This window comes from Asparagus officinalis, chromosome 1, assembly GCF_001876935.1.
Source record: "Asparagus officinalis chromosome 1, Aspof.V1, whole genome shotgun sequence".
Lineage (NCBI taxonomy): Eukaryota > Viridiplantae > Streptophyta > Magnoliopsida > Asparagales > Asparagaceae > Asparagus > Asparagus officinalis.
Genome location: NC_033794.1, coordinates 10,435,634 through 10,449,198, shown reverse-complemented (window position 1 = coordinate 10,449,198; position 13,565 = coordinate 10,435,634). Strand labels below are relative to the sequence as shown.

General features: G+C 36.5%; 1 protein-coding gene and 1 long non-coding RNA gene across 5 annotated transcripts in view; one reads left to right on the top strand and one right to left on the bottom strand.

Annotated features, from left to right (window-relative positions):
• Positions 1-13,565, top strand: part of LOC109849384 — a 30,240-nt gene that overhangs the window by 1,679 nt on the left and 14,996 nt on the right. For 2 of the 4 annotated variants that reach the window (XR_002249081.1, XR_002249080.1), the window contains exon 2: positions 331-455. This is a non-coding gene — a long non-coding RNA (uncharacterized LOC109849384). The other 2 variants (XR_002249082.1, XR_002249084.1) reach the window with 2 other exon arrangements.
• Positions 5,739-6,996, bottom strand: LOC109849374 (basic leucine zipper 8-like). The gene is made up of 2 exons (XM_020419198.1): positions 5,935-6,996; positions 5,739-5,788 (listed from the first exon to the last, which is right to left on the bottom strand). Exon 1 carries the CDS (start codon positions 6,891-6,893, stop codon positions 6,351-6,353), a length of 543 nt encoding a protein of 180 aa, XP_020274787.1. The 5' UTR covers positions 6,894-6,996; the 3' UTR covers positions 5,739-5,788; positions 5,935-6,350.

The following is a 13,565-nucleotide window of genomic DNA, read 5'->3' as shown; positions in this document are numbered from 1 at the left end:
AAATACTATGGTCTTTGTTTTGTATATCTTTGTCTGTGGTCGTGTACTTCTATTGTGCTTTGATTGCTGAATGATACATTTCAGACAGCTTATGTATGTATTGTCCTTGACAAAGCCAGTCAAGGTTCTTTTTCTTACTCATGTGTTCTTGAGATAATCCTTTTTAACAGTGGTAGATTTTGCTTTTCTAAAATATATGATTTTAGACTGCATGTTAAGCATTATTGATCACATTAAGACCATTCCATCTTTCTTTTATATATTGATTTATTGAGATAAAGAGCGTCTGATAAGTGTGCTACGGTTCTGATTTATTTGTTTTCCATCCAGGCTAGGACAATGAAAGGCTCTTTTTTGGACCATATTTAGGCCTCTGGCTGTTGGGCCTTACAAATGCAGAAAAGATCCTTTGAAGAAAGAAGAGAAAAATTGTTCTTGTTATTGCTTTATAAGCGGTCAGTTCTCAACCAGACTGATAAATTGTCTTATTTTATACTACCTCTTTAAAGTAAATTACTTGGAGGAAATGGTTAGGTGTCATTTTCATCATTTGTCATTGATGTTAATTGCTCTATCACTCATGTTTCTTTATAATATTATTTAGTAAAAAGGTTCGGCTTACGTGAGTAGTGCTCCATTTGTCTGCAAAGAAACTTCACTGTATTGTAAAATCCTTGGATTTGTAGAATAACACGCGCATCAATTTTTATTGGAGATAAAGTAATCTATCCACCTGACCAATATCTCAAGCAAGCAGTTCGGTCAAAGAATTAAACAAAGGCTTTTAACACTAAAGAGTGTCATCAGCTACTAAACTTTGTATTAATGAATGTTTGTATCTTTTAGTTCTCTAGGTTTAGCAAAAAATCTCTTACGCACACAAACACACGCGCGTGTGCACTAAAAATTATCTTCTTATGAATATGTCAATCTTTTGTCACATTTTTGTTTTTCTTCTCTTTACTGTTCTGTTGTCAACTTGTTTTGTATGAAGTTTCAGGAATTAATTGTTGAGTTGAGAGGAGTTGTGGACACTAAAAAATATATTGTTATTATTTCTTTAGTAGTACAAATACACTATACTCTCAAATACAAATTCTCTTTTTTTTCTCTCTCTCTCTTTCTCTTTCTGCTATTGGGATGACACCACACTACTCTTTATTTTTTCCTTTCTAGATCCACAAGCTCCTTACTCTTCCTTTTATTCTTTCTCAGTGGCTTGGGAGTTGGGATGATTCTTAACACAACACTTAGGGGTATATAGGTAGATTTATGTGGTACTGTAGCAAGTTAGGTACTGGGGTAGATGGGGGTGGTACTGTAGCACATTAGGGGTGGGGGTAGGTGGGGAAGGAAGGCTTAAGAGCTGCTGATTCCTAGTACTCCCCCTCAGCAACGATTTCTCTATCCACAAGTCTAAGAAATCTAGCTTCTTTTTCAATGTTTGGATTTCCTCTCTCACAGTTCTTCATTCATCGGTTCTGTATGTTTCTTTGAAGGTAGATGGCTCTTTCACATCTTTCATAATGACCATATTAGCATAATTGGGATTCGTCTTCCTGAGTCTGGTCTATCTTCAAAGTTGTTTAGTTGGTTCTTCTTCGATATTCTCTATCTGACTTGGGCGCTCCTCTTCTGATGTTATCTGATGAACACCAGTTTTCCATGGATTCTTATCCTTCGAGGATGTTGAAGAACTTGGTTCTGTCTTCTTTGACTGCTTCAATTCTTCTTCTTGATTTGGGTCCCCTGCTTCTTCTGCAACTGACTCTCTAAATCATTAGAGTCTAGTAGCACAACTTCTTGTGGAGTCCACCAAGATGAGGCTTCGTCAAACACAACATTCCTTGATGTGTAGCACCGTCCGGTTGTGGGATCACAACATCTCCATTCTTTTCTTTTATTTTCATACCCCACAAATATATATCTTACAGCCTTTTTATCAAACTTGTTGCGTAAGTGATCAGACACAAAAACATAACATACATAATCGAAGACTCTGAAATGACTTACGGTTGGATTGATATTCCATAACTTCTCAAAGGGCGACATGAACTCCAGCTTCGGTTGTGGTAGCCAATTGATCACATGCGCCATCGTCTTCATACACTCCGCCCAAAAACGTCCTGGTACGTTCTTAACGTGAAGCATGCTTCTGCAAATTTCGACGAGGTGACGATTTTTTCTTTCGGCTACGCCATTCTGCTACGGAGTATTTGGACACGTTAGCTGTCGCTGAATCTTATGTTGCTTGAGTTAGTCATAAAACTCCTTCGATGTGTACTCTTCCCCGTTGTCTGTGCGTAGGTAACGAATCTTCTTGCAGAGTTCTCCTTCGACTTCATCTCGAAATTGCTGGAATTTGGAGAGTGCTTCAGACTTTTCCTTCATAAAATCAACCCAAACATACCTCGAGTAATCGTTGATGAAAGTGATCATATATCGCATCCCACCAATTGATTCTTACTTTACTCAACCAAATACATCTGAGCGTACAGGCTCCAAAGGTTCTTTGGCTTTGAATTGTGACTCCTGATACGGTAATGATGCGTTTTACCGTACTGACAACTTTTGCATACGGTCTCTCCATGAATATCCAAGTGTGGAAGACCCTTCAACATTGACTTCTCCATCATGATCTTGAGCTTATGATAGCTCACATGATCAAGCCGAGCATGCCACAAATCAGTTGTCTCATTTTTTTGGCTTTATCGATGTATGCCGATTCTGCCGACATCACATAGACAGATTCTACCTTCCGTCCCTCCATGATAAGTTCTCCTGGTGGATTCAAGTTTTGATAGACTTTTACATCTTGTGGCCCAAATACTATATAGTTTCTAGAAGCTGTTAATTGGAAAACAGATAGAATATTTTTTTTCATACCCGGTACATGGTATACATCTTTAGTTATATCCGATTCAGGTTGTAGCACGGCGTAAATACAGTCTTTCCGATGTGTGTGATAAGTAATCTTGAATTATTCACTATCACAACTTCTCGGCTGCCTTTATACTCCTTCATGTTGACAAGTTTCTCCTTATTTCCCGTCATATGATTGGAACAACTAGAATCAACGATCCAATCTTTATTATAGTTGATTTTTTCTCGATCTGAAACCGCTGCAAATGTGGACTCAGATTCTTCTACAATTGAAGTTAGTGTCATACTAACAACATCGTTTTCGTCAACTGGTACATCTTCAATGATGACCAAGGATGCTTGGGCAGCCCATTCTTCTTCATCATTTTGACATCTGCGCGATGTTGCAACATTGCCCTCTGTCGGACTTCTTTTATAGCGGCAGTCTTTGGTAAAGTGTCCTTTCTTCCCATAGTTGTAATAACTACTATTAGGTCTCCTTGCTCGACGATGACCTTGCTCCTCACGCTGTTGTGTTCTATCGGTGTATAGCCGTCCTGGTTGCCTCCTTAAACCAGCCTTTCCATACTTTTCTTTTCTCGCGCCTCTTGGTTTGCCTCTCACATTACTGCTAAAGAGTGCTTCATCTTTGTTTTTTATTGAAACGCCGGCCATTTGTTTGGCTAGGGTTTCTTGTGTAGCGAGCAAACTTTTCAATTCTAATAATGTTGGTTGAGTCGGCCACCCGTGTGTAGCAGCAACGAGCCCGTGATACTCTGATCTCAAACCATGAATGATTATTTCCTCATCCTTGCATCGGATACTTTAGAATCTGGATCTAGTTGAGCAATATCTGAACATAGTGATTTTACTTACTTAAAGTACTGACTAATTATCAGGTCCTTCTGTTGCAAGGTCATTAATTGATTCTCCAGGTGTTGAAGTCGAGCATCATTCTTCTTCGAAAAGAGCGTGGCGAGCGTATCCCATGCCTCTTTCGGAGTTCTGACATCTCGCATGTAATCTACGAGAGCTTCTACTGTTGTCTTCAGCACATACATAACATTGTCGGCTTTGATGTTTCACTTCTTTAGTACTTCGCCAGCCTCCTAAGGTGCTGTAGTTTCAGAACCCCTAATGACCTCCTAGAGGTCTTGTCCTTGTAAATAGGACTTCATATAGATCTCCCAGTAGTTGTAGTCATTGCCATTGAGTTTCTTAAGTGTTGTAGTTGTATTTGCTAGATCCGCCATCGTGACGTGGTACTGCTTCAGTATCTCCACACAAATCTGGTCCCTGACCAACCAACTTCACAGACCTGGACTGAACACGAACTTTGGCCTTCAAGAATGCCGATAGGGTCACTGTAGGAGAGCAGATTCCTGACCGCCTTGATTCTATCACGAGCTACAGCTTCTATTATTTCACGTGAACAACAATCGTACTTATGAACAATAACCGTACTTATAAACAGTAACCATACTTATGAATAGTGCAGTACCGTATTCGTGAATAGTAATTAGTGTCTATAAATGATAAATGATAATCTAACTTATTTTCTGTTATGGAAGATCCACCTTTGGTGGTAGCCACAAAGCATACGATAAACAGATACAAGTACTCTAAACCAGGCTCTGATACCACTTGTTAAGTTGAGAGGAGTGGTAGACACTAAAAAATATATTGTTATTATTTCTTTAGTAGTACAAACATACTATACTCTCAAATACAAATTCTCTTTTTCTCCCTCTCTCTTTCTCTTTCTCTTTCTCTTTCTCTTTCTGCTACTGGGATGATATCACACTACTCTTTATTTTTCCCTCTCTAGATCCACAAGCTCCTTACTCTTCCTTTTATTCTTTCTCAGTGGCTTGGGATGATTCTTAACACAACACTTAGGGGGTATATATATGCAGATTTATGTGGTACTGTAGCAAGTTAGGTATGGGGGTAGATGGGGGTGGTACCGTAGGCTTCAGAGCTGCTGATTCCTAATATTAATAAAAGTAAACAAACAAGTGAATATCATAAATTTCCATAATGGAGGATACTATTGTTGGCTTGGACACACTAAGATATCCAGAAATGTGATAAACTTTCAAGAATAAGTAATAATTTGAAGAATTTCTATGACCTTCAAATAGTGACACTTTTCCAGTATTTGCAACTCATAACTACTTTAATCAGAACCAAATATACTGCAAGATTTCAATACATGAGATTTCCTGGGAGGTTTTGCACAATCAATAAGTATATGAAACACTTGTTAACATCAACTAGTGAATCTTAGCCATACTTCTGGAAATTGTGACAACAAATCTATGTAATGCACTTTAAATATCCATGTAATTTTAAATCTCAGTCATTCGTATATTCAATGGATTAAGATTACAGTGTCAAAATCAATTTTTGCAACTGTCAAGAATTATATTGGTCGCGATCCGTTTATTCATATAAGTTGGCCTCACGGGCTGCTGGCAATGGTTTTCTCTCGCATCACGTAGAGAGTTCTCTGAAAACTGAGAACCACTTTCACTCTTCCAACATTAAGCACTAAATTGTGAAAATGTTGCATGTTATCTGAAACTATGCAAACAAAGTTGCAAGCAGTGTTTTCCTCTTTTAGTGCTGGTCCTTTTTTTCCTTGCTTGCTTCGTCTAGCCTCCTCCACCGCCACTGAGTGCCACCACCTGAACAGTACCTTAGACAAGAAGGACATTTGTGGTCCTCTTTCCTATTAAAGCTCTGTTTCAACTGACATTTTTGTTCTCTCTTCCCCGTTATCATACAATACTGTTGTACTATTTGAATTGTGTCTTTAAGCTCCTGTCGATTTTCTTTAGTTTCTCTGTACTGTTTGTGCTCAAGGCTATGAGGTCCTTGATGGTTCCGGTTCTTACTCTCCCTTGCTCATTGAGATCTTGATCTTTTTATATAGAATGAGATGAAACCAATGTTAGAAACTTTGCAGCAGAGTAAGAAAACAGAGCAAGAAATCATATTTCATTTTATCATTAAAGGAATATGTTGTAAGGAGACAAAATTGAGGAAAGATACGATGTCACTGAATACCTTCCACCTCGAAGGCAGTGAAGCGAAAGAAAAGAGTTATGTTCCATTTTTGTCCCCTTTATCTTCTCTGGTTTGACATCTTTCAATCGTTTTCATACGCAACATGAGATCGTTCTTTTTGTTGCAGACATTTTTAACCTGAACTCATTAATTAGATTAAAATAGCATACAGAATTTTCCCACCATGAAGGTAATAAAATGGAAAAGAAAAGAAAATGCATTTATCTTGACTGTCTTCTCCTTCATTGTTTTCATTTCTTTCCAGTCAATTGTGCTGCAATGGAATATGGTCTAAATATAGTTAACACGCAATCTTACTACCATAAAACTCTTTTGAATTAAACTAATCTGATCTACTTGACCTCCATGTTTGACAAAAGAAACAGAGGACAAGAAGACAACAAGAACACATCCCATCAATGAGGCAAAGGTTGTTGGTCTTTAGTTTCACCAGGTTCTTCAGTAGTTGGAAGGTTCTCTAGCTTCTTTTCAAGTTCAGATTTTTCTCTCCTCAACTTTGCATTCTCATGAAGGACATCATCTTGGTCCCTCATGACACGGTTGAGCTCGTCGAGAAGCTGGCGGTTGGCTGTTCGTAGGCCAACAACCTGTGACCATAGCTCATCCAAATGCCTCTGTTTTCTCATTCTTGATCGCCTAGCTGACTCTCTGTTCGATATCATTCTCCTCTTTCTTCTCTCATCAGCCAGGCTTTGCTGCTGCTTCTGCTTCTGCTGTAGCTCTTCTTCTGCTTCATTGGAAGTCGAGTTGCATGGACTTGTGAAAATGAGTTCATTCGCCAAAGGCATCATCATCGATTGTGGGGCTTGGGTTTGTGCAAAGAGATTGTTGAAGTTGAAGGAAGGGAAGCTGGTTCTGATCGCGTCATAGTGCGCTCCATAAGATAGAGGGGTTAATGGTGCAAGGTATTGGACGCCGGCTACTTCGCAAGGGTACATGATTATAGCTTGGAAGGTGAGCAGAGTATTAAGATATATAGTAGGGACAGAGAAATACGAAGCGAGTGCTCTGAAAGGAGAAGGGGAACAATAGGGTGGATTGTCCTTTTATAGTGAGGAAACGCTAGAGGCCAACTTCTAGGAACCAAACTGTTCAAGTTGCTCAGGGAAAGAAAGAAACCAACACATAAGCAACATCCATGCCATTATCATGATGTTGATGGATGCCATGATGCATGCATGTAGCTTATATGAGTACATAGGCCCTAAGGTTGTCTTAATTATTTACAAACTTGAATTAGTGTAATAATACGGTCAAAACTTTTAACATATCAATCTATGTTGTTTTTTCTGAATGTAAAACATTGTTAAGCATAGAAAACCCCCCTGAACTATCGGAAGTTCTCATAAATATTGTTAACAGACGGAGTAAAAAGTTTAAAGTATTCTTTTTTACTTTTACCAATTTACTTTTTACCAATCCTTACACGAAAAGGTAGACATGAAAGTTATATAGTAGGTAAAGGTAAAATTTTCGAAAGTTGTCACATGCTGAGCACGTGATGAGTTAAAGGCCGTTAGTCATGGTGCTAAGTGAGACAAGTTTAACCCCCAAAAATTCTAGTGGTGTTTGTAAAAAATTCCCTCGTTTCTATCAAGAGATTTTCTGAAACCTTTTTGAGTTTTTATACTCGTGTGCTTGATAAAGGCAATGGTTGCGGCTGTCCGATCATGATCAGGCTGCAACGGGAGTACAATGGGGTCCAAGTTTCCTCAGGCGCACCACAATGCTTGTGGGCATTAAGCTAGGCTCTGGTTGGCCAGCAGTGACAAGCATTTGCGGTGGGGCACCGGTGTTTCGGTGTAGTTGGCTGACACCAAATCATGGATGATGATGGATGAATGGTGGGATGATGAGCTTAATGCATGGATCATTGAGGGTCTATTTGTTTTTTGGTTAGGGTTATTTAGATGTTAGTCTCTCAAACTTCAATAATTCCATATTGCTCATCAAATCTTTTAAATTGCTCAAAAGGCCCCTAATAGGGTCTTGTAATTTAGTCCCTCAATGACCGAACTACCCCTCAAATCCTAAGTGGTTTTTTTTGGGGGTGGGTGGCAATAAACCGAGGGGTATTTTGGTCATTGAGGGACTAAATTGCAAGGCCCTCAGGATTTGAGGAACTTATGAGAATTTCAAAGATTTGAGGGAGTAATATGGAAATATTGAAGAATTGAGGGGCTAATATCTAATAACTAGAGTGAGATATGGGTCCTACTCTGCAGTGAGAGTGCTTCATTGTAGGGTTCATTTTCATGGGATGTCATTATTAAACATATGGAATGTTTCCAAGAGCAAGGTAGGAAAGGAGAAATAGGAGATGTGTGGGGTTTTTGGATTGGTATTTTAGTGATTTTTTCTTTAATTTGAGCCAAGCTCATGCTATGGGAGCCACTTTATGGAAAGTGAAGAAATTATTTTAGGTGAGCAATGGTCCCCTCCTGGATTTTAGATGGAGTGGATAATTAGAAGGCAGACCTCTGGAAATTGCCCTCAAGTTTCTTCATCAATTGCAGAAATGTTTTATATGCTGATTTTGAAATCTTTGTGGAGATTCTGACTTTCATTAATGCCTTCGGTTTTTGTTTGCATGCGATTGTGTCATCTCAATGGGATTCTCAGCACTTGGCTCTTCATTATTCTTAATTTTGAGCAGAAACCATATTCATTGTTCTTCCTTCAGTTATTATTCTCTAAAGGCTACTTATTTTATCTTTATTTGTTCTCTGAATAAAGTATACAGTGTCTCTTGAATATTGGGAGAAGAAACCCAGAGTTCTGTTAGTGCTTTGTGGTTTGGTTATATATCTGTATCACTTTCGTATAAACCATATTTGTTAAGCCTTGGGTATCTCAGGAACACTTCACCCTTAGCTTCTAGTACTGGTAACATCTGATGTCACAGTGAGGTTCTCCAAATCCTTGTAGCTTCCATTTACTTATAAATTTGTCTAGTTTACATCCACATAAAATTAGTCTCAACCATTTTTTCCCATTATTTTAATAATGCTTCATGGCCATGCTTCCTTTGAGTTGGAAGTCCTATTCTAGTAAATAGTGGACTAGTACCTAACTCTTTATGCTAAGCTCCTTCATATCATTATTAAATATATTCTTGCATTCTCCTCGATGTTGATTCATTGGGAATCAACTATTAGAGATACATCATTTGGTAGATTCTACATAGAATATTATGGTTTCCTTTAGATTTCGAACACATACATAGTTCTTATCACCTTATGTTTGTTTCTATATTCATGGCACATAAACTATAATAATGATATCCTTGTTCTCTTAATTAGTTGTGTCACCATTGTGATTCTTCTGCCAGTTATCCTTATTGATGCATCAGTGACCCACGCTCAGTTAAACCTTTTTAATTCTTTGAGTAACTTTCGTACACGTATTGTATGATTTGTGGCCATAAGTAGTTTACAATTTGATTAATACAATGTTGTGACTTTCATCATTATATCATGTCTTTGTATAATGTTTCATGCTCAGCTACTCAATCAAAAAGTACAATGCTTGGTCTATCCTTCCTACATCTGATGCATGATTGTTTCCCTTTAGAAATTATTTATGTTAGTTGTGTTCAGTTCTCTGAAAAGTTTTATAAGTTAGTAATCAGGATTAGAGTGAACACCCAACTCTTGAACTATTAGATATCGTTATCTAATCTATCCTCTTAACATCAAAGATATAGATTTATCAGAAAAGGTTGGAAGCTGATAGATAACTTTTTAAGCTGATAGTTAACTATCTTATTTAAATAGTTATGCTGAACATCCATTAGAGGAATGGATATGAGGGCAAGCAAAATCTTTTTTGACGCATCAAGCGTAAGATATTGATGTTGTAAGAAGTTAATCATATGTTAGCAGTTACAACTAAGTTCTGGTTGGATGTGTGTGAATGAGGTTATACAAGTGAAAGATAACTTAGGAGACGATTGTAGGATCTGAAATTGATACACTAGAACACTAGAAGAGGGGTGAATAGTATTCTTTTAAAATATATGCAAAGTAGATTATAAATTGCAAAGAAAAATAGCAATCTCAGAAATTCACAATCACAAACACAAAGTTTTATACTGGTTCCACCAACCCGGTGTACATCCAGTCCCCAAGCAAATCCCGCTTGAGATTTCCACTATGATTTTGAAAAAACTTACAAAATCAAAAGCAAACCTGACCAATTTGCAAGACCATGCAAATTGCAACACCAATTGACAAGACCATGCCAATTGCCACCCAATCTCTAAACCAAGAGATCAACCCTCTCAAACCCGAGAGAAATCCTTTTTGAAGCAAGAACACAATTGATCCTATAAGCCTTGAATGTGTAGTGAAGTGCTGCAGTGGCTTAGGATTCTTTTAACTCTCTGAATATTGCCTATACAATCTCTAAGAATGATTGAAACCAAGACAATATCAGAAACTCTCTTTTTCTAAACACTTAGCATGAAAATCTGGAAAATTAGAGAGTGAATATGCACAAAATGTTTGATCTTGCAAGTGCAAAACTTGGTTGTTGTTTTCTGATGTTTAAACCTATTTATAGCCTCTGAAATGACATAATTTTAAACCCAATTAACGTCCACAAAACGGCTATAAACAGTCACTTATTTTAAACCTGAAATCTGGAAAAACTGCTTTTGTAGTCGACTACAAGTCATAGTAGTCGACTACACTGAGTCTAAACAGACTCTGTGAAGTCAAAAAATTGATCAGTAGTCGACTACAAGGCATATTAGTCGACTACACTGTAAACTCAGATTCTGAAATTTTTCTGTTTAGTATTTTGACTATAACTTTCTCATCCGATATCGGAATGAGGTGATTTAAGATTTGTTGGAAAGCTCTTGAAGAGACCTACAACTTTGGTCTTTTGAGTTTTTCCAGATTCTAATTTCTAAGGGGTGTAAATGAAATGTTTTAAGACTCACTTAATATCTATAAACTCTAATGGCTAACATAGGGGATTTCTATTGTTAACCAACACACTAAGCATGTGTTAGTGTGTTCTAACACTATGTGTGTGCATGTGTGTGAGTGATCAAGGCTTGTACAAATTTCTAAGCAAAGAAAATATAAAATTACATTTTGACAATAAAGTATATCTTCTTCTTTGCTTCATTTTGCCTTGAACTCATCTATGTCTTGAGTATCTCTTTGAATATAATTGTTGATATAGCTCTGATACTGCAAAACAAATGTTAGCACATAATACACACAACATATAATATTTGTTATCATCAAAACAAACTAATCTTGGGGTCAAGATTCCTAACATTCTCCCCCTTTTTGATGATGACAAATATATGTTATTAAGATATAAAAATTTTAATCCCCCTGCATGAAATCATTAAATAAAATCTTTTACTCCCCCTGCATCAAAGCATTAGTAAAAAATTTAAAATTAAAATTTTCTATATAACTCCCCCTTTGTCATTAGCAAAAAGAAATAAACATAATTCTAATTAAAAATTTCTTTTCTTGGGTACCTTAATAAAAATATCAAGCACTTTGGTACCCTTTTATATTATATCATTAGGATTAGCCCTTAGGAATCCAAATCCACTTGGAATTTGGTTTCCATTTGTTAACATAAGTGTAATTCTTTGAATTGCAAACTTCATAAATATAAGATGAAATATAATAATTCCTATCATGAATATTCAAATTCTTAGGAATCCATATATACTTATTTTGTTTAGCATGAATATTCTTATTATTATTCTTCAAAACATAATCATTCTTTATAAAATACTTAGGAACAAATCCAATGCCAAAATGATTGTTTGAAGATTTTTGAAATGAGAGCAAATTATTCAAATTCTCTTTACTTTTATTGAATTTACTAACATTCAAACATATATCATCATATTTTAATTTAATAGAAGAAATATCTTTATCTAAAACATTAATGCGGATTTTTAAATCATTGCATTCTGATTTTAGATAAACATTCTCATTAGTCAAAATATGATTTTCTTTAAGCAAGGATTTATTTTCCTCTTTCAATTCAATTACTTGAGAATTAGAAATAGTAGAAGAATTAAAATCAGAAATTTCTTCAAGTAATCTTTTATTTTCACCTTTAAGAAAATTATGTGAAGCCTTTAATCTCAAAAATGTTTCATATAATTCATTGAAAGCATCTAATAATTCTTCATTATTGCATACCTCATCTTCTTGTGCCATGAAGCACATGTGAGTGGATTCCTCTTTTTGTTCTTTCATTTTGAATAACTCAAACCTGTGCACAAGAACAGATATTTTAGATTCTTTAACTTTATTTGTACCTTCATGAGTTACCTCAAGTGTATGCCAAATATCGTATGCAGATGTGGCCGTTGACACCCTATTGAACTCATTCTTGTCAAGTGCACAAAATAATGCATTCATTGCTTTTGAATCCAAATTTGCATTATTTCTTTGAGAAGTAGTCCATTCTGCAAAAGGAGTTGTTGGCTTCTCATATTTTGTTTCCACGACGTTCCAAAGTTCGTAGCCAATTGATTGAAGGTAAATCTTCATTCGGCACTTCCAATAGTTGTAGTTCGTGCCATCGAATAGAGGTGGTCGCTGTGTGGAATATCCCTCTTTGAATTGTGATGTATTTGTTGATGCCATCTTTCACCTTGCTCTGATACCAAATGTAGGATCTGAAATAGATACACTAGAACACTAGAAGAGGGGTGAATAGTGTTCTTTTAAAATATATGCAAAGTAGATTATAAATTGCAAAGAAAAATGGCAATCTCAGAAATTCACAATCACAAACACAAAGTTTTATACTGGTTCCACCAACCCGGTGTACATCCAGTCCCCAAGCAAATCCCGCTTGAGATTTCCACTATGATTTTGAAACCTTACAAAATCAAAAGCAAACCTGACCAATTTGCAAGACCATGCAAATTGCAACACCAATTGACAAGACCATGCCAATTGCCACCCAATCTCTAAACCAAGAGATCAACCCTCTCAAACCCGAGAGAAATCCTTTTTGAAGCAAGAACACAATTGATCCTATAAGCCTTGAATGTGTAGTGAAGTGCTGCAGTGGCTTAGGATTCTTTTAACTCTCTGAATATTGCCTATACAATCTCTAAGAATGATTGAAACCAAGGCAATATCAGAAACTCTCTTTTTCTAAACACTTAGCATGAAAATCTGGAAAATTAGAGAGTGAATATGCACAAAATGTTTGATCTTGCAAGTGCAAAACTTGGTTGTTGTTTTCTGATGTTTAAACCTATTTATAGCCTCTGAAATGACATAATTTTAAACCCAATTAACGTCCACAAAACGGCTATAAACAGTCACTTATTTTAAACCTGAAATCTGGAAAAACTGCTTTTGTAGTCGACTACAAGTCATAGTAGTCGACTACACTGAGTCTAAACAGACTCTGTGAAGTCAGAAAATTGATCAGTAGTCGACTACAAGGCATATTAGTCGACTACACTGTAAACTCAGATTCTGGAATTTTTCTGTTTAGTATTTTGACTATAACTTTCTCATCCGATATCGGAATGAGGTGATTTAAGATTTGTTGGAAAGCTCTTGAAGAGACCTACAACTTTGGTCTTTTGAGTTTTTCCA